This window comes from Lithobates pipiens, unplaced genomic scaffold (genome assembly GCF_037356315.1).
Source record: "Lithobates pipiens isolate NorthernLeopardFrog02 unplaced genomic scaffold, aLitPip1_a1.2 Scaffold_16, whole genome shotgun sequence".
Taxonomy (NCBI): domain Eukaryota; kingdom Metazoa; phylum Chordata; class Amphibia; order Anura; family Ranidae; genus Lithobates; species Lithobates pipiens.
In genome coordinates this window covers 440,790,723-440,816,616 of record NW_027507748.1, presented here as the reverse complement: position 1 = coordinate 440,816,616, position 25,894 = coordinate 440,790,723, and the positions used below count along the sequence as shown (strand labels likewise).

Genomic DNA, 25,894 nt, shown 5'->3' with positions numbered 1-25,894 from the left:
CAATTTACCCCCTCCATGACCAGGCTGTATTTTGCTATTTAGCACTGTGCTACTTTTACTAGCAATTGCACGGTCATGCAACGTTGTACCCAAAAAAAAAAATTGTATAAATAGTTTTCTTTTGGTGGTATTTGATCACCACTGGGTTTTTTTTTATTTTTTATTTTTTTTATTATATAACTGAAAAAAAGACCAACAATTAAGAAAAAATTATATTTTTTACTTTCTGCTATAAAACATATCCAATAAACCCATTTAAAAAAAAAAAAAAATCACATTTCTTTATAAATTTAGGTGAAAATGTATTCTGCTACATGTCTTTGGTAAAAAAAAAAAAAAAAAATCCCAATAAGTGTATACTAATTGGTTTGTTTGAAAGTTATAGCGTCTACAAACTATTTTTATTTATTTACTTTTTTTTATATTGGTAATGGCGGTGATCATGGACTTACAGTGGCACTGTGATAGTGCAGCAGGCAATCTGACACAAACGGACATGTTGTGGGATCTAACTGCCACTGACATCAACAGTGAAACTAATACAGTGATCAGTGCTAATAATATACACTGTCACTGAACCATTGACACTGGCTGGGAAGGGGTTAACATCTGCTTTGCAGGGAACAGAGACAAAGAGATCATTCCCTCTGTATAGAGCCCTGTGTTGTTTATCAACACAGGACTCTAGGCTGTGATTCGACACATGAATCATTGGCCAGGATCTGTTGATGAACTCCCATTGTGTCAAATCACAGGGGATTAGGCCGGCAGGGGCACGCAGTTGAAACTCAGAAACAGGCAGCGATGTACCAGTACATAACTGTGCCTGTAGCGATCACCCTGCTGCAGTATATGTACTGTGGTTGGTCGGCAAGGGGTTAAACAGCAGACTGGTGTTCACTACAAACATAGATAGTACTGGGGCGTATCCTCCTTCTCGTCCTCCCCCGTATTTTAGGAAGAATCTTAAATGTTTTGGGCATGAACTCCATACAGGCCTCACGGAATTTCTTGATTCTCCAACAGTATATAACAGGGTTGAATACAGACTTGAGGTAACTAAGCCACAAGATGCAAGTGCTGATCACATAAAATGAGTTACTGTAGTAGAAAGTCCTACTAAACACTGACAACAGACTGAACACAGAGTGTGGAAGCCAGCAAAGAGAAAATCCAATGAACAAGATCAGTATGGTGGTGAAGGCCCTTGTCTTAAAACTCATGTCTACATTCATTTGATGAGGCCTCTGCAGTCCCATCAAGCCTAACTTGCTTACTTGACTCAGACAGAGGCTCTCTGCATGGTTATGAATCCTGACAGCATTTCTTCTGACAGTGTTCAGGATGCATAGATAGGAGTACAGCATTACACTGAAAGGGATAAAGAATACTGCTACAACCAACATGACTGCATATGCCCTATCAGCTAAAAATTCTGTGTATCCCAAGACACATTGAGGTGCACGTGTTGGAACCTCCACCAACGTCCAGCCGACTACAGATGGAAAGGAGATACAGAAGGACAACAGCCAAGAAGAAGCAATCATTATCTTGGCACGGTGTGGATTTAGTTTATCTTGTCTCTGTACAATGATCAGAAAACGGTCAACGCTGATAATGAGTAGAATAGCAACTCCTTCCAAGACAAAAAACCAGTACAGCATGGCTGAAATCTGGCAGAACTGGCTGCCAAAGTGCCAACTCCCAGTGATAATCGTAACTGCAGTAAAAGGCATGCAGAAAAGGGAAAGCATGATGTCCGAAAATGCCAGCGTTGCGAGTAGAAGATTGATTGCAGACCGCATAGCTGGCTTCTGGTAAACAATAAGGCAAACAATAGCATTGCCCAAGAAAGCAATGGCAATCATTAATACCATAATTATTGCCAATAATATCCTGAGTGGGGTAGGGAATGCAGCAAATCTGGAATCTGAGTTCGTTATAGTTTCATTCTCACTGGAAACCACACAGCTGTCAAAGGCTGTGCTATTGCAACCCATGGTAGAGCTATGGCACGGAGAATCCTGTTTTCATTTCTCTTCGATGTTCACTTATTACAAGTCACACATTACTGCACCATTTTTTATTTCTTTTAGGTTAGTAGAAAGATCTTTCAAACATTCTGCATCTGAACAAACCTAGCAAGACAAAAAAAAACAGTAATAAATACAATTGCATAGATTATACCTGGCCACATACAGTACAAGAAACCTATTTATCTGCTACAATGGAAGGTATTTAACCCTTTCATGACTAAGCCTATTTTTGACATTTGGCATTTACAAGTTAAAATCTGTATTTTTTGCTAGAAAATTACTTAGAACCCCCAAACATTATATATATATTTTTTAGCAGAGAATCTAGAGAATAAAATGGTGATTGTTGCAATATGTTATGTCACACGGTATTTGTGCAGCGGTGTTTTAAACGCAACTTTTTGGGAAATGAGACACTTTTACAAATAAAAAAAAAAAAAAACTAAACAGTAAAGTTAGCGCAATTTTTTTGTATAATGTGAAAGATGATGTTACGCCAAATAAATGGATACCAAACATGTATTTTATGCTTTATAATTGAACACACTTGTGGAATGACAAAAACGACAGTAATAAAAATCTCAAAAGGGCGACACTTTAAATTTTTTTTTACAGTTACCAGGTTGGCGTTACAGAGGAGGTCTAGTGTTAGAATTGTGGCGATACCTCACATGTGTGATTTGAACACCGTTTACATATGCGGGCGCGACTTCCATATGCGTTTTCTTTGCTGATGGGAGAGAAGAACCGGCGTCGTGACATGAGGCCGGTTTGTTTACAAGTGATCGCTCCGTCGGAGCGATCAGTATAAACAGCCTGGGTGTAGAAAGATGGCCGCCGCTTCGGAGCTAGGCTGAAGCCGCGGCCTTTCCTAAGGCCGAGACCGCGGAGCGCGGCATGTGCCAATCCGAGCGGGTTGACCGTTCGGATCATGGATCAGTGACGATCCTTTGCACCCCTAATGCCTTGTGACAGTAACAGGTGGTGACAGGCACTCTTTGCATTTCAAAGTATTCAGATCACTGTTTTCGGCAATTCTGAATACTGTATATTTTTTTTAAACCGACGCCATTGGCAGCCGAGTAAACGGGAAGTGAAGTCATGACGTCGCTTCAGTGTTTACACTGGAATGAAGCTGCTTACGGCTTCATTCCAGTCTGTCCCTAGCCGCCTGCAGCTGCGGGCATCATCCCAGTATGACCCCGAAAGCCGAGTACGCACATCTGCATACACTCGGCGGCAAGGGGTTAAAGAAGAAGTATGGCCAAAGCTATTTGGCTATGTTTCTCCTATGGATCACAGGAGGGAAGTTTGTTCAGGTAAATTCTGTGGCCTGTTCTCAGCCAACAGCAGGCCGTTTGTGGTCAGCTGATGTCACTTTAATGTCTGGATCCACCCAGATGCCTGGACCAGAAGCTGGAGGGACAGAGAAAAGGCTCTCTACAGGCTCAGGACTGAAAGCTGAGTGATCAGTGTTTTGATCGCTCAGTTCTCAGTCTTAGCAGGGGACAAGTCATAAATAACAGAACGACAGATAAGTACATAAGACACATATGATATGTCCCTTAACTCAAAACATTAAGTGCTAGTTCACACCAGACGCAGTTCCGTTCCGTGTGCTTTTTTTCTGCACTAAAAATGCATGCACAGTGTTTTCCATGTATTCCAGTGGCTCTAATTCACACCATGCACTCAGTTTCAGGTGCAGAAACTAATCGGAAACTGACTGCATGGTGTGAACTAGAGCCATTGGAATACATGGAAAACACTGTGCACGGCGCACGGAACTGCATCTGGGGTGAACTGGCCCTAATAGTGTAATTATGGGAATCTCATCACAGAAAGCTTCCACAGACTATACAACTTTTAATGAACAATAACTTTATTATTTCAACTTGAACATGATTTATAACAACAAAAAATCCTTACTTGGATGAACAACAGCGCAGGATTTACCAGGAGAGAAGGAAGAAAAAGGCCTGTGAATGAAAACAGAAATACATATCAGTGTATTAAAACATCAAAATACTGCATACTAATACTTAGGTCCTATGCAAACAGACATATGTATTTACAGCAGGAAATACAGCTGCCTACAATATCCTGTAAACACTGGTCCACAGTGCATCTCAACTCATACAGGCATACACATGCTTATGTCTATATGTGCTGGAATGCATACATAGTGGATTGTTAATGTATACAGTATATATCCCTCAGCCCATGAATGACTGCACAGGTGCACAATGACCTCAGACTCCAGTCATTCATGGGCTGGGAGAAATGTAAACATCAACAATGGGTAGGTAGCAAAGCAGGTGTAGAATCACTTTAACATTAAGTCGTTCATGACTAGCTAGCCAGGGTCATTCTACACCTACACATTGTTTATGTTTACATCTCCTCTTGTCCCTGAATTCACTAGGCAAGGGCTACAAAGCAATAGGTCATATCCATTTAAAATATCATCAAAATTGGACTGTGGATGCAGATCTTTTCTGCTATGGACCCAGACGCACATACAGGTGCATCTAAAAAAATTAGAATATCATCAAAAAGTGAATTTATTTCACAAATTCGATTCAAAGTGAAACTCATATTATATAGATTTATTACACACAGAGTGATATATTTCAAGCATTTTATTCTTTGAATTTTAATGATTATGGCTTTCAGCTAGTGAGCACCCAAAATTCAGTATCTCACAAAATGTGAATATTGTAAAAACGTTCAATATTGTAGACCCATAGCATTAAATACTTGTGCGTTTACATCCATACACATAGTACAGATCTGAACCCAGTGTATTTTACACCCATGAACATGAGCCATATTAGTGAGATGCTACCCATGGTGACCAGATTCTTTAGGGTTCATTTATTAAAAGCAAAAAGGCTATACATGTTGCAGGGGAGTTTTCCTTAGAGCTTAGTAAATGTGGTGAAATTTCACTTTGCAAAGACTATCCAATCACATGCAAGGGAAATAAAATAAAAAAAAAAAACAGCATTATCACTTGCACATGATTGGATTGTGGAAATTAGCAGAGCTTTACCTTGTTAACGAAGCTCTGGGGAAAATTCCCTTGCAAAGTGCAACTTCCCATACAAAGTGAACAGTCTATTTGTCTCTAGTAATTCAGCCCCTTTGTATGATTTTCTAGTGAGTAAAACATTTAAAAACCTCTAAAGCAGTGGTGGTCAGCTTGAAAATTAGAGAGTGCCTTAAAGTGGCTGTAAAGGCAGAATGTTTTTTATCTTAAAGCATTCTATGCATCAAGATAAAAAGCCTTGTGTGTGCTGCAGCCCCCCTAATACTTACCTGAGCCCCATCTCTAGCCAACACTAGGGGTGCAACGGATCAAAAAACTCACGGATCAGATCGTTCCTCGGATCAGAGTCACGGATCGGATCATTTTTTTTGAATTTGCAAAAACCTGTGAAAATTCCACCACCATATAGTCCCCACTGTAATATCCACAATCTCCTCACTGTAATATACATCTCCCCCACTGCAATATCCACATCATCTCCACCACTGTAATATTGGCCGAGCATGGCTGGGTACGGCTGGGCATCGCTGAGTATGTCAGGGTTTGGCAGGGTATGGCACGGTATTGGCAGGGTATTGCAGAGTATTGGAACGGTATTAGCAGAGTATTGGCAGAGTATGGAGGGATGGCTGTGACTGCAATTGTCACAGAGCAGCACTGTGGGCACTACAGATGCAGCCCACGGCGCTGCTGCCATCCGATCTCTCCCCTCTACTGTACAGATCTGTACAGAGAGGGGAGAGGAACCTCATGATGCTGGTTTGTTTACAAGTGATCAACTGACGGAGCGATCACATTGTAAACATCCGACGGGTGCACCAAGATGGCCGCTGCTCCAGAGCTAGGCTGAAGCTGCGGCCTTTCCTAAGGCCGAGGCCGCGGAGCGCAGCGTGTGCCGATCCGAATGGGGTGACCTGTTTGGATCACGGATTGGTGACGATCCGTTGCACCCCTAGCCAACACGATGTCCACTAGTGCCTCTACCACCCAGGACTCTCCCTCCTGCCATTGGCTCCCGCTGCTGTAAATCAAACTCAGTCAGCCAATCAAGAGAGCAAGGGGGTGGGGCTGAACCACGGCTCCGTGTCTGAATGGATTTACAGAGTTGCAGCTCTGCTTGGGTGCCTCCATAGCAAGCTTCTTGAGGTGGGGGCACTCAACAGGAGGGAGGGGCCAGAAGCTCAAGCCAGGGACCCTAGAAGAGTAGGATCTGGGCTGCTCTGTGCAAAACCAAGGCACAGAGAAGGCAAGTATAATATGGTTGCTATTTTAATAGAAAAAAACAAACAAGTTTTACAATCACTTTAACCTCCCTGGCGGTACGATTATTTTTAGATTTTAGGTGCTATAAGCGGTACAATTATTTTGCATGAAAATTTGGCGTTTTATATTGTAGTCCTGTAATTCTTAGGAATAACTCACTTAAATCTGTCCAAACCAGAGTCTAGCAGACATCCCGGGTATGATAAAGTTTGAAAAATGAAATCATAAATTATAATATAATAAATAACTATAAATAATTATACCAAATGATAATATAATAATAATAACAATTATTCAATAATGTAATCAAATCAAAAACACTGAAATTTGCTCAGTTGCAGAATTGTCACTGTCATTACTTTTCAGTAATTGATGGCGGATCTCCCCACAAATCGCTATCGCTCAATTCTGCGATGGATTCTAATTTATTATCGCTTTTTTCTAGCTGGTCTAAAACCATTTTTGATGTAAAAGGGACAGTTTTGGTTGCTATGGGCAATCTCCAGTTTCCAGGCATAAAGAACAGTTTTTCTATTATAAAACTACATGCAGAACACTGGGCAGAACACTAGGGACAAAGGGGATGTGAAATAATTACATACAGCAAATTACATTATACTGTATGTAATGTGTGTGTTTTACTTTTTGAATTTGGCGCCGTTCTCCGTCCCCGTGCGTCGCAACGCTTGCAGGGAACAGAGATCGGCTCCATGATACACCAAGCGGAAGACGAGCCGCTCGTACAGCGGGGGGAGATTGCTGGATCCAGGGGACAAGGTAAGTAAACCTCTCCCTGCATTCAGCGATGCGGTCCCAAGTCTGGCTCGGGGTTACCGCTTTTGGTAAAAAATCTCCACCCCGAGCCAGACTCGGGAATACCACCAGGGGGGTTAAGTGTGGCCCCTGACACTTCCAGGGGACCACACAATAGCACTGCATTTTTTGTGCATTGGGGGTGCAATGCACCAAGTTAGACAGCCCATTCAAAATGAAAGGGCTAAAGCACACCTCAATGCCTAAAAAATGTTGGTCCTCTGGCAGATATGGCAGAGTACCACACTGAAGTGGTTGGAGTACAATAGCCACAGCATTGGTGTCAATGAGCGCAATAATAACTCCCAGTATTGGTATCAGTGAACATAATGATAACCCCTTATCATTGGTGTCAGTGGATGCAATAATTCCCCATCATTGATGTCAGCAGACACAAAAGTAACTCAATGAATGAAATAACAACCCACAAAATTGGTGTCAGATGCTACATTAATAGCCCCCTGCATTGGTGTTCATTAGCAGTGAAAGTTAAAGTGGTTGTAAACCCTTCTATATACCCAGTGAAGTGACTAGCCTTAGGTGATACACAGAGATTAAACAAAGCCTCCTATATAAGTTGTACCTGTTTATCTGGAGCCCTTTCTTCTCTACATCAGTTCAAAGTCCAGAATTTAGAAAGCTTGTCTGAGCTATCATGAAAAAGGGAGACGGAGAGCTGAAGTTACACTCTGCAGAGCTCAGTGAGGAGAGGTCTGAGAGCTGATTGGAGGAAGGGACACACCCACCTTCTAATTGCACACAGGAACAGAACTGAGGCAGTCAACCAGCTGGAGTTCCCTCCCCTGTCACCATTTTTCTCTCGGTGTCAGGAAAACTCATCAGAAGCGATTCATGTTGATTGCAAAGGAATGAAGCAGCAGATAGAAATTACACTTAGAGCTTTTATTTGAGACACTATACAGGGGTATACTTTGTTCATATTCCATGCCCGAGGTTTACAAGTATTCAATAAAAATAAAAATCATTTTTGCAGTTCAGATTGAGCCCTGGCTCACACCAGTGCAACTTGTCATGCAACTTGACAGTTCAAAGTTACATGACAAGTTGCACCCCATTTGTGGCAATGAAATCATTCAAATGACTGCAACTCAAGTTGCAGCGACTTTGAAAAAGGCACTATTTCTGTGTGATTTCAGTGCGACCTGCATCGACATCCATTAAATAAAGTCACACAGATATCAGCAAGCTGCACATGAAATCGCACTGCTTTGAAGTATCAAAACCGCAATGAACCAGTGCTAAAAGTGGCTGTAAAATTAGTGATTGCAATTATTGGCAGCCCCTCTCCAAAAACAAGATATACTGTGCAGTGTCTTTGTTTGTTTAAATTATGCAGCTAAATAGCTTTATTCACATTGCTGGTGTACAGTCACGTGACCCTCTGACATCATCCGAGAGGTCACGTGACTGTACACCGGTGATGTGAAAGACAGTATTTTTGCTGCATTTAAAAAAATACAGTATATCACAGTATATCTTGTTATTACAGAGGGGCTGCCAGTAACTGACAGTCAGGGAGGGAGGGGAGGGACTCTGAACACGGCGGGATGATGGAGGCACGTAAACTAACCATGGTATCATGAATTAGCAGCCATAATTACCGTGGTCAGCAAACACAGGGGGACACAGAAACAGGTGGGATCAACCAGGTATTTTACATCATACAATGGGACAATTTACACAGTACAAACACAATGCTGTTTAACAATCTTTTAAAGAAATAGGATCTTTTTTATTTTTTTTTTATTTATTTTTTTTTTTTGGTTTACAACCGCTTTAAGCTCACAACTCCTGTTGGATGCTAATTCTTGTCACAAAATAAGACTTTTGTACTTAATGTAAAATCTTTTTCTTATATATATCAAAGCTTAAGTGCAGCCAAAATAAGAAATAGAAAAATCAGCACTAGGGACATAACTTACAGTCAGTAGGACATGTCCTTTATGCTAAAGCCTCTGCGGTTAATAGAAATTCTCCTCCATCCATTATCCCCTCTCCTACCCCCTGCCACTGTAACCTTCTGGTACAGTGGGGGTTAATACAAATAAGGGGCTGTCGCAAGCTTTCATCAAAAGAGATCGACTATGCCCACCCTTCCACTCAGCGGCTCTGTACTACAGCTTCTATGAATAAAACATGGAACGACAATTGTAAGCTCTCCATACAGAGATCCTGACATATGTCCCTTGTGCTGATTTTTCTGTTTTTCTTTTGGGTGTACTTAAGCTTTAACATGTTCTCACCAGCTGTACACATATTCGGCCTCTGTGCGGGTGGGCTTTAATGCAGAGTGGCTGCATACAGTTAGGTCCATATATATTTGGACAGAGGCACAATTTTTGTTTTTTTTTCCAGGTATTTACCAAAGCATATTCAAGCTATAGTTATATAGTGGATATGGCCTGAAAATGCACACTTTCAGGTTTTATTTGAGGGTATGTACATCCAAATCGGAGGAAGGGTTTAGGAGTTACGGTTCTCAAGAATAGCCATCCCCTTTGGACAATTTAATCAAAAGCTGTTTCATGGCCAGGTGTGGGCTACTTTTTCATAATTTATTCAACAATTAAGCAGGTAAAAGATCTGGAGTTGATTCTAATTGTGGTATTTGCATTTGGAATCTACTGATGTAATCCTACATCATGCGTTCAAAGGAGCTGTCCATGCAAGTGAAACAGTTTATTGTAAGGCTACAAAAACGAAACAAATCCATCAGAGAGATAGCAGCAACATTAGGAGTGGCCAAGTCAACAACTTGGTACATTCGTAGGAAAAAAGAACACACTGGTGAACTCAGTAACATAAAAATGCCTGGACTTCGTCTATGGAAGACAACAGGGTTGGATGATCAAAGAATCCTCTCTATGGTAAAGAAAAACCCATTCACAACATCCAAACAAGTGAAGGATGCTCTCCAGGAGGTGGGCGTATCATTGACACAAATCAAGAGAAGAATTCACGAGAGCAAATACAGAGGGTTCACCACAAGGTGAAAACCATGCATAAGCCTGAAGAATAGAAAAGCCAGATTAGTTCTGAAAAAGGAATCTTTGGACAGATAAAACTAAGATTAATCTGTACCAGAATTACAGGGGAAAAAAAATGTTGAGAAGTCTTGGAACAGCTCATAATCCAAAGCACACAACATCATCTGTAAAACATGGTGGAGGCAGTGTGATGGCATGCATGGCTTCCAGTGGCACTGGGTCATTGGTGTTTATTGATGATGTGACAGAAGACAGAAGCAGCCGGATGAATTCTGCAGTGTTTAGAGATATACTGTCAGTCCAGATTCAGCCAACTGCAGCAAAGTGGATTGGACGGCGCTTCACAGTACAGATGGACAATAATCCAAAACACACAGCAAAAGCAACCCAGGTGATTTTGAAGGAAAAGAAGTGGAATATTCTGCAATGGCTGATTCAATCGCCTGATCTAAACCCAATTGAGCATGCATTTTACTTGCTGAAGGCAAAACTAAAGGCAGAAAGAGCCACAAAGAACAACTGAAGAAAGCTGTAGTTAGAGCCTGGCAAAGCATCAGAAAGGAGGAAACCCAGTCTTTGGTAATGTTCATGGGTTCCAGACTTCAGGCAGTCATTGCCAGTAAAGAACTCTCATCAAAATAATAAAAGTTAACATTTTATTTATGATTATATTTATTTGTCCAATTACATTTCAGCCCCTGAAAATGGGGGGACTGCGTATAAATATGGTTGCAGTTCCTAAAGTTTGTACTTGATATTTATGTTCAACCCCTTAAAATAAAGCTGAAAGTCTGCACTTCAAATTCATTTGGATTGTTCCTTTTCAATTTTATTCTGGTGGCATACAGAGCCAATAGAATGAAAATTGTGCCTGTGTCCAAATACAGTGGTGTGAAAAAGTGTTTGCCCCCTTCCTCATTTCCTGTTCCTTTGCATGTTTGTCACACTTAAGTGTTTTGGAACATCAAACCAATTTAAACAATAGTCAAGGACAACACAAGTAAACACAAAATGCAATTTGTAAATGAAGGTGTTTATTATTAAAGGTGAAAAAAAATCCCAACCATCATGGCCCTGTGTGAAAAAGTGATTGCCCCCCTTGTTAAAACATACTATAACTGTGGTTGTCCACACCTGAGTTCAATTTCTCTAGCCACACCCAGGCCTGATTATTGCCACACCTGTTCACAATCAAGGCATCACTTAAATAGGAGCTGCTTGACACAGTAAGGTCCACCAGAAGATCCTTAAAAGCTACACATCATGCCGAGACCCAAAGAAATTCAGGAACAATTGAGAAAGAAAGTAATTGAGATCTATCAGTCTGGAAAGGGTTATAAAGCCATTTCCAAAGCTTTGGGAATCCAGCGAACCACAGCGAGAGCCATTATCCACAAATGGCGAAGACATGGAACAGTGGTGAACCTTCCCAGGAGTGGCCGGCCGCCCAAAATTACCCCAAGAGCGCAGCGACGACTCATCCAAGAGGTCACAAAAGACCCCACAACAACGTCCAAGGAACTGCAGGCCTCACTTGCCTCAGTTAAGGTCAGCGTTCATGCCTCCACCATCAGGAAAAGACTGGGCAAAAATGGCCTGCATGGCAGAGTTCCAAGGAGAAAACCACTGCTGAGCAAAAAGAACATCAAAGCTCGTCTCAATTTCTCCACAACACATCTTGATGATCCCCAAGACTTTTGGGACAACATTCTGTGTACCAATGAGACAAAAGTGGAACTCTTTGGAAGGTGTGTGTCCAAGTATATCTGGCGTAGAAGGAACACTGCATTTCATAAAAAGAACATTATACCAACAGTAAAATATGGTGGTGGTAGTGTGATGGTCTGGGGCTGTTTTGCTGCTTCAGGACCTGGAAGACTTGCCATGATAAAAGGAACTATGAATTCTGCTGTCTACCAAGGGATCCTGAAGGAGAATGTCCGACCATCTGTTCGTGTACTCAAGCTGAAACGAACTTGGGTTCTGCAGCAGGACAATGATCCTAAACACACCAGCAAGTCCACCATTGAATGGCTGAAGAAAAACAAAATGAAGACTTTGGAGTGGCCTAGCCAAAGTCCTGACCTGAATCCTATTGAGATGTTGTGGTATGACCTTAAAAAGGCCGTAAATGCTCGAAAACCCTCTAATGTAACTGAATTAGGACAATTCTGCAAAGATGAGTGGGCCAAAATTCCTCCAGGACGCTGTAAAAGCCTCATTGCACGTTATCGCAAACACTTGGTTGCAGTTGTTGCTGCTAAGGGTGGCCCAACCAGTTATTAGGTTTAGGGGGCAATCACTTTTTCACACAGGGCCATGATGGTTTGGATTTTTTTTCACCTTTAATAATAAACACCTTCATTTACAAATTGCATTTTGTGTTTACTTGTGTTGTCCTTGACTATTGTTTAAATTGGTTTCATGTTCCGAAACACTTAAGTGTGACAAACATGCAAAGGAACAGGAAATGAGGAAGGGGGCAAACACTTTTTCACACCACTGTATATATGAACCTGAACTGTATATACGTCCATAGGGTTTAGCTTTATGTGCTCAGAGCGTGCCCCCAGTGCAAAAAGTAAGCAAAATGTCACAGAAAGCTCCAGATGCCAGTGATTGGGAGCTTCCAATCATGTGACCACTGTGACAGTCAATCATAGTAGTCACGTGATTCTAATGCCCGCCTCCTGGCATTTAGATTCTATTAAAGTGGTTGTAAACCCTTACAAACCACTTTGACCTACAGGTAAGCCTAGATCAAGACTAACCTGTAGGTCCAAGAAATATCTCTTAAACCTACAAGGTTTAGGGGATATTTACCAAAAGACAGTCACAGCTGTCTACGGCGTATGCGCCATAGACAGCGGCGCACTATAGCCGTTAGTGGCGGCTCCTGTGCGCATGCGTGGGAGTGACGTCATCACTGCTCTGGCGCTGTGAGTGCCTGGAGCAGCGATACCCAGAAGAAGATGAATGCTCTGGACTACAGGGGACAGCTGTGACATCGCTGGATCCTGTGTCAGGTAAGTGACACATAATGGGCTACTATGCGATGCTTTACCTTTGCAGGGAGACAAAGAGGAAGTAAACCCATCAGGGTTTACTTCCTCTTTAAGGAGTTTGGGTTAGGGGTGGGAAGGGGTTAAAGGACACAAGAATAGTAAAAATGTATGGACAATTGGGTTATATATCATACACAGTTTTCAGGAGGTTTGATACAATCAAGTTGTTTAACTATTTGCCAACTGGACACTTTTACCCCCTTCCTGCCCAGGCCAATTTTCAGCTTGCAGTGCTGTCACACCCTGAATGACAATTGCGCGGTCATGCAACGCTGTACCCAAATTAGATTTTTATAATTTTCTTCATACAAATAGAGCTTTCTTTTGGTGGTATTTAATAACCACTGGGTTTTTTTATTTTTTGATAAATAAACAAAAAAAAAAAGAACAGAAAATTTGGAAAAAAAACTAACTTTTTCATAGTTTGTTACAAATTTGCAAACAGTTTTTCTCCTTCACTGATGTGCACCGATGAAGTTGCACTGATAGGTGGCACTGATAGGCTGCACTGATAGGTGGCACCAATGAGGAGGCACTGATTGGCAGCACTGTGGGGACCGTACTGATAATCAGTGCCCTGATTATCAGTGTTTCATGTCCCTTTTACACAAGCCAGTTATCGGCTCTCTTGTCTTCTCGTCATGCTGTTAGCATGAGGAAAGGAATGCTGATAACCGGTGTCCTATCATATAAGGTCCTCCATCCGACAGTGTCCGCTGCGTACTGCGCATGCGCAGTACACAGCAACACAGATTCTGAAAATTGCCGAGGATGAACGGTGCCTGTGCCGTGCGTCCAGGTTCTATCCCCACTATCCAAGTGGACATAGAGTAGGAATATAAAAGAGCCGAGCGCAGCGTTGCGAGCGAAGCTCACCCCCGCGGGGGGCCCTCTAATATTCACAACCCTATGTGTGCTTGGATGGTGGGGCTACCACCTCCACTCACGGCGCAGGCGCCGTTCAACTTCAGAGATTTTCCGAAGCTTCGTCTGCTCCATACTGCGCATGCGCAGTACGGGGCGGACACTATATGATGGCCGGAGACTATATGGCAGAACACCGGCTTCTGTTTTACATCATGATCAAATGTGATTGGACACAGCTGATGTGGTAAAGAGCCGCTGATTGGCTCTTTACCTCAATCTGTGATTAGCTGTGTCCAGAGAACACTGTAATCACAGAGCGTGCCACCTTTGCCCCGTGACCACGATAGGACATCAATGCCTCCCAGAACTGGCCTGGCTGCGCTGTAGATGTCATCTGGCTATAGCATGGTCAGCAAGTGGTTAAGTTACTCTCCAATCACTGTGTCCCACCATAGAGGATAAAAAAATACACACTTTGTAGTAATGACTCCCATTGTATACTGTGATATTTGTTGCTCAGTCTGCCATGACACTACAAAATCATACCATATGGATCGTTCATGTTTGGGGAGCAGTGCATTATGAGTGTATTTACTATTCATCTACATATTAGGGCACACTAGGCCCAGAGCTACATAGAAATCAGACCATTGCTCTGTAGGTGTACGTGCAGGCCTGCTGTACAGTACACGGCTGGGCTCCTCATTGAGGTGCACTGTGTGTGATGTCTGCTCACTCCTATGTACATCGCTCTACACATTCATGGAGGGTACTGACCACAGAATATCACAGCGCTCTCTCCTTCCATCCTATCACTGTACCTGGTAGGATGCAGCTGTCCTCCCTCCTGTGCGCTCTACATACTCCGGAATAGATCAGCTCCCTCGTACGGGCGCCCACACCTGGCCCTCCACCTCCTCTCATATACAGCCGCCACACCGCCACAGGCCCCCTCACAGCTGCCATGAATCCCCGCTCTATAATGTCTGCAAGGGGAGGGCCGAGGATGTGCACACTGCGCTGCGCCTGCTCCCCTTCTGTGTGAGGGGACGAGTCCTTGTGTACCCTGGAGGCCGTGTATGAGGGGACATGCCCCTGTACCGTGACCCTGTGTATGAGGAGACATGTCCTGTGTACCGTGACCCTATGTATGAGGGGACATGCCCGTGTACTGTGACCCTGTGTATGAGGGGACATGCCCCTGTACCGTGACCCTGTGTATGAGGAGACATGCCCGTGTTCCGTGACCCTGTGTATGAGGGGACATGCCCCGTGTACCGTGACCCTGTGCATGAGGGGACATGACCATGTACCGTGACCCTATGTATGAGGGGACATGCCCGTGTACTGTGACCCTGTGTATGAGGGGACATGCCCGTGTACTGTGACCCTGTGTATGAGGGGACATGCCCCTGTACCGTGACCCTGTGTATGAGGAGACATGCCCGTGTTCCGTGACCCTGTGTATGAGGGGACATGCCCCGTGTACCGTGACCCTGTGCATGAGGGGACATGACCATGTACCGTGACCCTGTGTATGAGGGGACATGCCTGTGTACCGTGACCCTGTGTATGAGGGGACATGCCAGTGTAGTGACCCTGTGTATGAGGGGACATGCCTGTGAAGTGACCCTGTGTAGGAGGGGACATGCCCCTGTACCATGACCCTGTGTATGAGGGGACATGCCCGTGTACCGTGACCCTGTGTATGAGGGGACGTGTACCATGACCATGTGTATGAGGGGACATGCCCGTGTACCGTGACCCTGTGTATGAGGTGACATGCCTGTGTACCGTGACCCTGTGTATGAGGGGACATGCCCGTGTACTGTGACCCTGTGTATGAGGGGACATGCCCCTGTACCGTGACCCTGTGTATGAGGAGACATGCCCGTGTTCCGTGACCCTGTGTATGAGGGGACATGCCCCGTGTACCGTGACCCTGTGCATGAGGGGACATGACCATGTACCGTGACCCTGTGTATGAGGGGACATGCCTGTGTACCGTGACCCTGTGTATGAGGGGACATGCCAGTGTAGTGACCCTGTGTATGAGGGGACATGCCTGTGAAGTGACCCTGTGTAGGAGGGGACATGCCCCTGTACCATGACCCTGTGTATGAGGGGACATGCCCGTGTACCGTGACCCTGTGTATGAGGGGACGTGTACCATGACCCTGTGTATGAGGGGACATGCCCGTGTACCGTGACCCTGTGTATGAGGTGACATGCCTGTGTACCGTGACCCTGTGTATGAGGGGACATGACCGTGTACTGTGACCCTGTGTATGAGGGGACATGCCCCTGTACCGTGACCCTATGTATGAGGGGACATGCCTGTGTACTGTGACCCTGTGTATGAGGGGACATGCCCCTGTACAATGACCCTGTGTATGAGGGGACTTGCCCATGTACTGTGACCTTGTGTATGAGGGGACATGCCCGTGTAATGTGATCCTGTGTATGAGGGGACATGCCCTTGTACTGTGACCGCGTGTATGAGGGGACATGCCGTGTAATGTGATCCCGCATATGAGGTGACATGCCTGTGTACCGAGACCCTGTGTATGAGAGGACATGCTCCGTGTAACCTGAGCCCATGTATGAGGGGACATGTCCGTGTACTGTGATCCTGTGTATGAGGGGACATGCCCATGTACTGTGACCCTGTGTATGAGGGGACATGCCCCTGTACCGTCCGTGACCCTATGTATGAGGGGACATGCCTGTGTACCGTGACCCTGTGTATGAGGGGACATGCCCATGTACTGTGACCCTGTGTATGAGGGGACATGCCCCTGTACCGTCCGTGACCCTATGTATGAGGGGACATGCCTGTGTACCGTGACCCTGTGTATGAGGGGACATGACTGTGTACCGTGACCCTATGTATGAGGGGACATGCCTGTGTACTGTGACCCTGTGTATGAGGGGACATGCCCCTGTACAGTGACCCTGTGTATGAGGGGACTTGCCCATGTACTGTGACCTTGTGTATGAGGGAACATGCCCGTGTAATGTGATCCTGTGTATGAGGGAACATGACCGTGTACCCTGAGTCCGTGTATGAGGGGACAGGCCCATGTACTGTGACCGCGTGTATGAGGGGACATGCCCGTGTAATGTGATCCTGCATATGAGGGGACATGCCTGTGTACTGAGACCCTGTGTATGAGGGGACATGCTCCGTGTAACCTGAGCCCGTGTATGAGGGGACATGTTCGTGTACTGTGACCCTGTGTATGAGGGGACATGCCCATGTACTGTGACCCTGTGTATGAGGGGACATGCCCCTGTACCGTCTGTGACCCTGTGTATGAGGGGACATGCCAGTGTACTGTGACCCTGTGTTTGAGGGGACATACCCCTGTACCGTGACCCTGTGTATGAGGGGACATACCCCTATACCCTGACCCTGTGTATGAGGGGACATACCCCTGTACCGTGACCCTGTGTATGAGGGGACATGCCCCGTGTACCCTGAGCTTGTGTATGAGGGGACATGCCCCGTGTACCCTGTGAGCTTGTGTATGAGGGGACATGCCCTGTGTACCCTGCTCCCACCCCACCCTGGAATGTGCACCCTGCTTCTCAATGTGAGAGGGAACATGCCCCGTGTACCAGGACCCTGTGTATGATTGAGGAGACATGCTCATTGTACCCTAAGCCTGTGTATAAGGAGACATGCCCCGTGTACCCTGAACCTGTGTATGAGGGGGCATGCTCCGTATAGGCTGACCCCATGTATGAGGGGGACATGTCCAATGCACTCTGCTCCCACCCCCAGAATGGGCACCCTGCTTCTCAATGTGTAAGAGTACATGCCCCGTGTTCCCTGCGTCCATCTTGATTTATAAAGAATGCAACAAGAAATGTAAGGGAGCAATAAGGACGGCTAAGATAGAACATGAAAAACACAGCAGAGGAGAGCAAAAATCCCAAGAAGTTCTTTAACTAGATGCTGACCGCCGGCTGTCAAATGACGGCCAGGCGGCGCACCTATTGTGGCGGGAGGCCGTCATATGACGGCCTCTCGTTTAAACAGGGAATGCGCGCGATCGTGCGCGCGCATCCCTGTTTCTTCGGTGGCGGCGTGTCACGGAGACACCGCTCGCCACCGAAGGGGGTGAACAGCCATTGGTTATGGCTGTTTACCACGTGATCGGCCCTGATGAAGTCACGGGCGATCACAGATGGTCACACCCTGACTGTGCACGGCGCATGCGCGCGATCGCGAGCACGCTGCGCGTGCACGTCGGTGGCGGCGTGTTCCCCGGGAACACTGCTCGTCACCGACGCTGGTAAACAGCCATTGGCCGGCTGTTTACCCACGTGATCGGCTGTGATCCTTTCACAGCCGATCACTAAAATGTAAACAAACCACGGTAACTAGATGTTACCGGGTTCTCCTCCTCACACCGATCGTGTGTGAGGAGGAGATTGCGGTAACATCTCGTTACCGCCTACAGTGTACACCAATCATACTGATTGCCCCCCCAATAAAGAGGACCTGTCACCACCCCTCATAGTACCTGTCAATCACAGTCCATCAGAGTACCTGTCACAGTCCATCAGAGTATTTGAGTACCTGTCACAGCCCATCAGAGTACCCGAGTACCTGTCACAGCCCATCTGAGTACCCGAATACCTGTCATGGCCCATGTGAGTACCCGAGTACCTGTCCCAGCCCATCAGAGTACCCGAGTACCTGTCCCAGCCCATCAGAGTACCCGAGTACCTGTCCCAGCCCATCAGAGTACCCGAGTACCTGTCCCGGCACATCAGAGTACCCAAGTACCTGTCCCGGCACATCAGAGTACCCAAGTACCTGTCCCGCCACATCAGAGTAACCGAGTACCTGTCACGGCCCATCAGAGTAAACGAGTACCTGTCACAGCCCATCAGAGTACCCGAGTACCTGTCCCGGCACATGAGAGTAACCGAGTACCTGTCACGGCCCATCAGAGTAACCGAGTACCTGTCACGGCCCATCAGAGTACCCGAGTACCTGTCCCAGCCCATCAGGGTACCCGAGTACCTGTCCCAGCACATCAGAGTACCCGAGTACCTGTCCCGGCACATCGGAGTACCCGAGTACCTGTCCCGGCACATCAGAGTAACCGAGTACCTGTCACGGCCCATCAGAGCAACCGAGTACCTGTCACGGCCCATCAGGGTACCCGAGTACCTGTCACGATCCATCAGGGTACCCGAGTACCTGTCAGGGCCCATCAGGGTACCCGAGTACCTGTCACGGCCCATCAGGGTACCCGAGTACCCGTCACAGTCCATCAGGGTACCCGAGTACCTGTCACAGTCCATTAGAGTACCGAGTACCTGTCACAGTCCATCAGGGTACCCGAGTATCTGTCACAGTTCATCAGAGTACCCGAGTATCTGTCACGGTCCATCAGAGTACCCGAGTACATGTCACAGTCCATCAAAGTACCTGAGTACCTGTCACAGCCCATCTGAGTACCCGAGTACCTGTCACAGCCCATCTGAGTACCCAAGAACCTGTTCCAGTCCATCTGAGTACCCAAGTACCTGTCACAGTCCATCTGAGTACCCGAGTACCTGTCACATTTCATCTGAGTACCTGTCACAGTTCATCTTAGTACCCGAGTACCTGTCACAGTCCATATGAGTACCTGTCACCGCCCTTCAGAGTACCCAAATACCAGTCACCAAGCCATCAGAGTACCCGAGTACCTGTCACCAGGCCATCCGAGTACCTGTCACCAGGCCATCAGAGTACCCGAGTACCTGTCACCAGGCCATCAGAGTACACGAGTACCTATCTCCAGCCCATCAGAGTACCCGAGTACCTATTTGCAGCCCATGTCTCATAGAATATACGTTGGGGTGTTTGCTTTCCAAAATGGGGTCATTTTGTGGATAATTTCACTGTCCTGGTGGTCCAGGACCTTCAAAAGTGTGATAGGTAGGAATGAAATGAGATGTGTCATTCATGCTCCTAGAACGCCTGAACGTACTACTTCAATGTTCGGCCTCTCTATGTGGCCAGGCTGTGTAAAAGTCCTACACATGTGGTTGGGATGTTTGCTTTACAAAATGGGGTCATTTTATGGGAAATTCCATTGTCCTGGTACTCCAGGGCCTTCAAAAGTGTAATAGGTGGTTGAGAAATGAGATGCGTCATTTTTGCTCGTAGAACGTCTGAAGGTACTACATCAATGTTGGTGCTCTGTATGTGGTCAGGCTGTGTAAAAGTCTCACACATGTGGTATCGCCATACTCAGGAAGAGTAGCAGAATGTATTTTGGGGTGTAATTTGTTGTATGCATATGCTGTGTGTGAGAAATAACCTGATAATATGACATTTTGTAAAAAAAAAAAAATAATAATAAAAAAAAATCTTCATTTTGCAAAGAATTGTGGGAAAAAATGACAACTTAAAAAAACTCACCATGCTACTTACTTAATACCTTGGAATGTCTACTTTGTAAAAAGGGGTCATTTGGGGGTATTTGTACTTTCCTGACTTGTTAGTGTCTCAAGAAATGAGATACACCTGATGTACTGAAGGCCTAATCAGATGTAATACATTTTCAGTGATTGGCACCATAGTTTGTAGACTCTATAACTTTCACAAAGACCAAATAATATATACTAATGTGGGTTAATTTTACCAAAGATATGTAGCAGTATAAATTTTGGCCAAAATGTATGAAGAAAAATTACTAATTAGCAAAAATTTATGACAGGAACAAAGAAAAAAAAAAAAAAAAAAAAAAAATTTTTTTCACAAAATGTACGTTTTATTTTATTTATAGCACAAAAAATAAAAAACCCTCTAGTGATTAAATACCACTAAAAGAAAGCTCTATTTGTGTGGAAAAAGGGACGCAAGTTTCATATGGATATAGTGTTGGATGACTGAGTAATTGTCATTCAAACTGTGAGAGCGCTGAAAGCTGAAAATTGGTCTGGTCAGGAAGGGGGTGTAACTGCACTGTATTGAGGTGGTTAAGTATGTAAATAGTAAAAAAGGGAGGACAGACCATATTGGCCCCATAAAGAATGACGGAGGACATCTGGTTACAAAGGATGGGAAGATGGCGAAGGTATTGAATTTATTCTTCTCCTCAGTCTTCACAAGGGAATCGGGGGGCTTCAGTAACCAAAACTGCAGTGTTTATTCTTATAACACATCACAGGATGCACCTCCATGGTTAACAGAGGACATAATTAAAATTAGACTTGGGAAACTTAACATTAATAAATCATCAGGACCAGATAGATGGCTTGCACCCGAGAGGACTTATCCCCTGTACACACGGTCGGAGATTTCCACAACCAAATCCGTCGGATTTTGCCCATCGGATTTTGTCAGTCGGATCTTGCCCAAAACTGTTGCATACATACGGTCGGACAAAGTTGGCGAAAAAATCTGATCTTTCAGAACGTGATGACGTAATTTCATTACGATGGGACTACATTCAGGCTAGTAGCCAATAGCTTTGATGTAGGAATTTGATCTGAGCATGTGTGGCACTTGGTCCGATCAAAATTCTCTACACATGATCGAAGTATGTCCGATCGGCCCAGTTGGTCGGGAAATATTTCCAACATGTTGGAAAATTGGGTGCGACGGATATTCCGACGGAATCAGTCTGATGCATACCACACACAGTCAGATTATCCGACGACACGGTCCGATAGGACACATTCCGACGGATTCTCCGACCGTGTGTACAAGGGCTTAGGGAACTCAGTCAAGTAATTGCCAGACCATTGTTCCTAATTTTTACTGACAGTCTACTGACTGGAATGTAACCAGCTGATTGGAGAAACACCAATGTAGCACCAATATTTAAAAAGGGTCCAAAATACATCCCTGGGAATTACAGACCAGTTAGCCTAACATCAATAGAATGTAAAATCTTGGAGGGGATGATAAGGGACTATCTACAAGATTTTAGTAATGAGAACGGTATCATTAGCAATAATCAGCATGGATTCATGAAGAATCGTTCTTGCCAAACCACTTTACTAACCTTTTATGAGGAGGTGAGTTGCCAGCTAGATAAAGGAATGCCCGTAGATGTGGTGTATCTGGATTTTGCAAAAGCATTTGACACAGTTCCCCATAAGCGTTTACTGTACAAAATAAGGTCCTTTGGCATGGACTGAAAACTGGCTACAAGGGCGAGTTCAGAGGGTGGTGATAAATGGGAAGTACTCGGAATGGTCAAGGGTGAGTAGTGGGGTTCCCCAGGGTTCTGTGCTGGGGCCAATACTATTTAATTTGTTCATAAACGACCTGGAAGATGGGGTAAACAGTTCAATCTCTGTATTTGCAGACAATACTAAGCTAAGCAGGGCAATAACTTCTCCGCAGGATGTGGAAACATTGCAAAAAGATCTGAACAAATTAAAGGGGTGGGCAACTACATGGCAAATGAGGTTCAATGTAGAAAAATGTAAAATAATGCATTTGGGTGGCAAAAATAGGAATGCAATCTATACACTGGGGGGAAAACCTATGGGGGAATCTATGATGGAAAAGGACCTGGGGGTCCTAGTAGATGATAGGCTCGGCAATGGCATGCAATGCCAAGCTGCTGCTAACAAAGCAAACAGTATATTGGCATGCATTAAAATGGGGATCAACTCCAGAGATAAAACGATAATTCTCCCACTCTATAAGACTCTGGTCTGGTGACACCTGGAATATGCTGTCCAGTTCTGGGCACCAGTCCTCAGGAAGAATGTACTGGAAATGGAGCGAGTACAAAGAAGGACAGCAAAGCTGATAAAAGGTCTGGAGTACATTAGTTATGAGGAAAGGTTGTGAGCACTGAACTTATTCTGTCTGGAGAAGAGATGCTTGAGAGGGGATATGATTTCAATATACAAATACCATACTGGTGACCCCACAATAGGGATGAATTTTTTTTGCAAAAGGGAGTTTAACAAGACTCGTGGCCACTCATTAAAATTAGAAGAAAAGAGGTGTAACCTTAAACTACATAGAGGGTTCTTAATGCTGCGTACACAAGATCAGACTATCCGGCGGACTTAATCTGGAGGACAAACCATCCCCTGGACTTTCCGAACGAGCGGACCTGCCCACACACAACCGGCGATGGCGACGACGACAGAAGACCGGGCCACCGCTAGTAAAAGAGCTATAGGAGGAAAGCGGAGGCCCGGCAAGAAGAACCGAAGAGGGGGACAAGACCCCCGAAGAGGGGGACAAGACCTCTGAAGTTGGAAGAAGACCCCCCCCGACGGCAATGAAGAAGATAGAGGAGGAGTCCGGCGAGAAGACCCCCCAAGGCGGAAGAAGACCCCCAGAGCTGTGCAATAAATTATTTTAAAACCTTGTGTTGTGTTTTATTTACATTTTTTTCACCAGGTGAATGGGTAGGGGTACATTGTACCCCATACTCATTCACATAGGGTGGGGGCCAGTATCTGGGGGCTCCCTTATTAAAGGGGGCTTCCGGATTCCGATAAGCCCCCCCACCCGCAGACCCCGACAACCAACGGCCAGGGTTGTCGGGAAGAGGCCCTTGTCCTCATCAACATGGGGACAAGGTGCTTTGGGGTGGGGGGCCACAGGGCGCTCGCTCGTCCCCACCCCCTTTCCTGACCGGCCGGGTTGCGTGCTCAGATAAGGGTCTTATATGGACCTTGGGGGGGACCCCCACACTGTTTTTTCGGCGTAGGGCTTCCCCTTTAAGTCCATACCAGGTGACGTGGCAATCTCACCGCCGAAGGCTACTTTCGCTAGTCCTGGCTACCTGGAGCCGCATTCAAAATGAACAGACTTTTCTCCGTGTGCGGGAAAGTCCGTTCATTTCAAAAGTACGGCGGACTCCCGTCATAGTCCTAGCACACAGAGACGGCTGGATTGTCCACCGGACTCGCAGTCCGGCAGACAATTTTTGAGTCAAAACTACTTTCTAAGTCCACTGGACTTTTGGGAAAAAAAGTCCGCTGGAGCCCACACAAGTCCGTCTGATCGTGTGTACGCGGCATTACTGTAAGAGCGGCAAGGATGTGGAATTCCCTTCCACAGGCGGTGGTCTCAGTGGGGGGCATTGATAGTTTCAAGAAACTATTAGATAAATACTTGAACGACCACAACATACAGGGATATACAATGTGATACTGACATATAATCACACACATAGGTTGGACTTGATGTCTTTCTTCAACCTCACCTACTATGTAACTATGTAACAAAATTACATAAGTGTATCTGTCAAATGTATTTGAGTACGCAGGCGTATATATGTAAATTACTGTAATCAAACATAAACATTTCTTTTTTTTTTAATGGCTCTATATGCAGCTCTGCTGTAGGCCCCTTTCACAGGGACAGAGTGATCGAACCATACATCTCTCTCTATGGAGCAGCGGATGTGTCCATTGACACCTGCTGATCCATCTGGTGGATCGGATGACAGTCAGATGTAAATAGACAAGTGGTCTGTTTTCATCCAACGGCCCATAGAGGACAGCTGGCTGTGTCCGTGTCCACTCTGCATAAGCAGAGGAACAGTGTTCCATCATTGGTGTCAGTAGGAGGAATAGTGACCCATCATTGGTGTTAGGAGGAATAGTGCCCTGTCATTGGTATCATGAGGAGGAATAGTGCCCCATCATTGGTGTCAGGAGGAGGAATAGTGCCCTGTCATTGATGTTAGGAGGAGAACAGTGCCCCATCATTGGCGCCAGGAAGAAGAATAGTGCTTTATCATTGGCATCAGGAGGAATAGTGTCCCATCATTTGTGTCAGTAGGAGGAATAGTGCCCCTGTCATTGGTGTCAGGAGGAGGAATAGAGCCCCATAATTGGTATCATGAGGAGGAATAGTGCCCCGTCATTGGTGTCAGGAGGAATAGTGCCCATCATTGACATCAGAAGAAGGAATAGTGCCCCATCATTGGTGTCAAAGGAGAAATAATTCCCTGTCCATGGTGTCAGGTGGAGGAATAGTGCCCCTTAATTGGTGTCAGGAGAAGGAATTGCACCCTGTCATTGGTGTCAGGAGGAGGAATGGCACCCTGTCATTGGTGTCAGGAGGAGGAATGGCACCCTGTCAATGGTGACAAGAGGAGGAATAGCACCCTTGTCTGCCTTTAATGTGACCTATCAACTGTACAACTCAGTTGAACAAAAACCTAAAACCTTTTTCGGTGGAGGGAAGTAAAAAAAAAAAGTGCGCACACCCTTAAACTAATACTTTGTTGAAGCACCTTTTGATTTTATTACATTATTACACTCAATCTTTTGGGGTATGAGTTTATCAGCATGGCACATCTTGACTTTTAAATATTTGCCCACTCTTCTTTGCAAAAACACTCCAAATCTGTCAGACTACGAGGGCATCTACTGCGGACAGCCCTCTTCAGATCACCTCACAGATTTTCAATCTGATTCAGGTCTGGGCTCTGGCTGGGCCATTCCAAAACATTAATCTACTTCTGGTGAAGCCATTCCTTTGTTGATTAGGAATGTATGCTTTGGGTCCTTGTCATGCTGCAAGATGAAGTTCCTCTTCATGTTCAGCTTTCTAGCAGAAGGCTGAAGGTTTTGTGCCAATATTGGCTGGTATTTGGAACTGTTCATAATTCTCTCTACCCTGACTAAGGCCCCTGTTCCAGCTAAAGAAAATCAGCCCCAAAGCATGATGCTGCCACCACCATGCTTCAATGTGGGTATTGTGTTCTTTTGGTGATGTGCAGTGTTGCTTTTCTGCCAAACATATCTTTTGGAATTATGACCTCAATGTTCAACCTCGGTTTCATCAGG

General features: G+C 45.2%; 1 protein-coding gene across 1 annotated transcript; it reads right to left on the bottom strand.

The window, feature by feature from the left end:
• Nucleotides 1-262: 262 nt before the first annotated feature.
• Nucleotides 263-15,133, bottom strand: GPR45 (G protein-coupled receptor 45). Its single transcript, XM_077482678.1, has 3 exons — nt 14,926-15,133; nt 3,966-4,015; nt 263-2,138 (listed from the first exon to the last, which is right to left on the bottom strand). Exon 3 carries the CDS (start codon nt 1,998-2,000, stop codon nt 879-881), a length of 1,122 nt encoding a protein of 373 aa, XP_077338804.1. The 5' UTR covers nt 2,001-2,138; nt 3,966-4,015; nt 14,926-15,133; the 3' UTR covers nt 263-878.
• Nucleotides 15,134-25,894: the final 10,761 nt, after the last annotated feature.

Coding starts and splice junctions, on each gene's coding strand:
- GPR45 (XM_077482678.1), bottom strand. CDS start 2,000: ATGGGTTGCAATAGCACAGCCTTTGACAGCTGTGTGGTTTCCAGTGAG.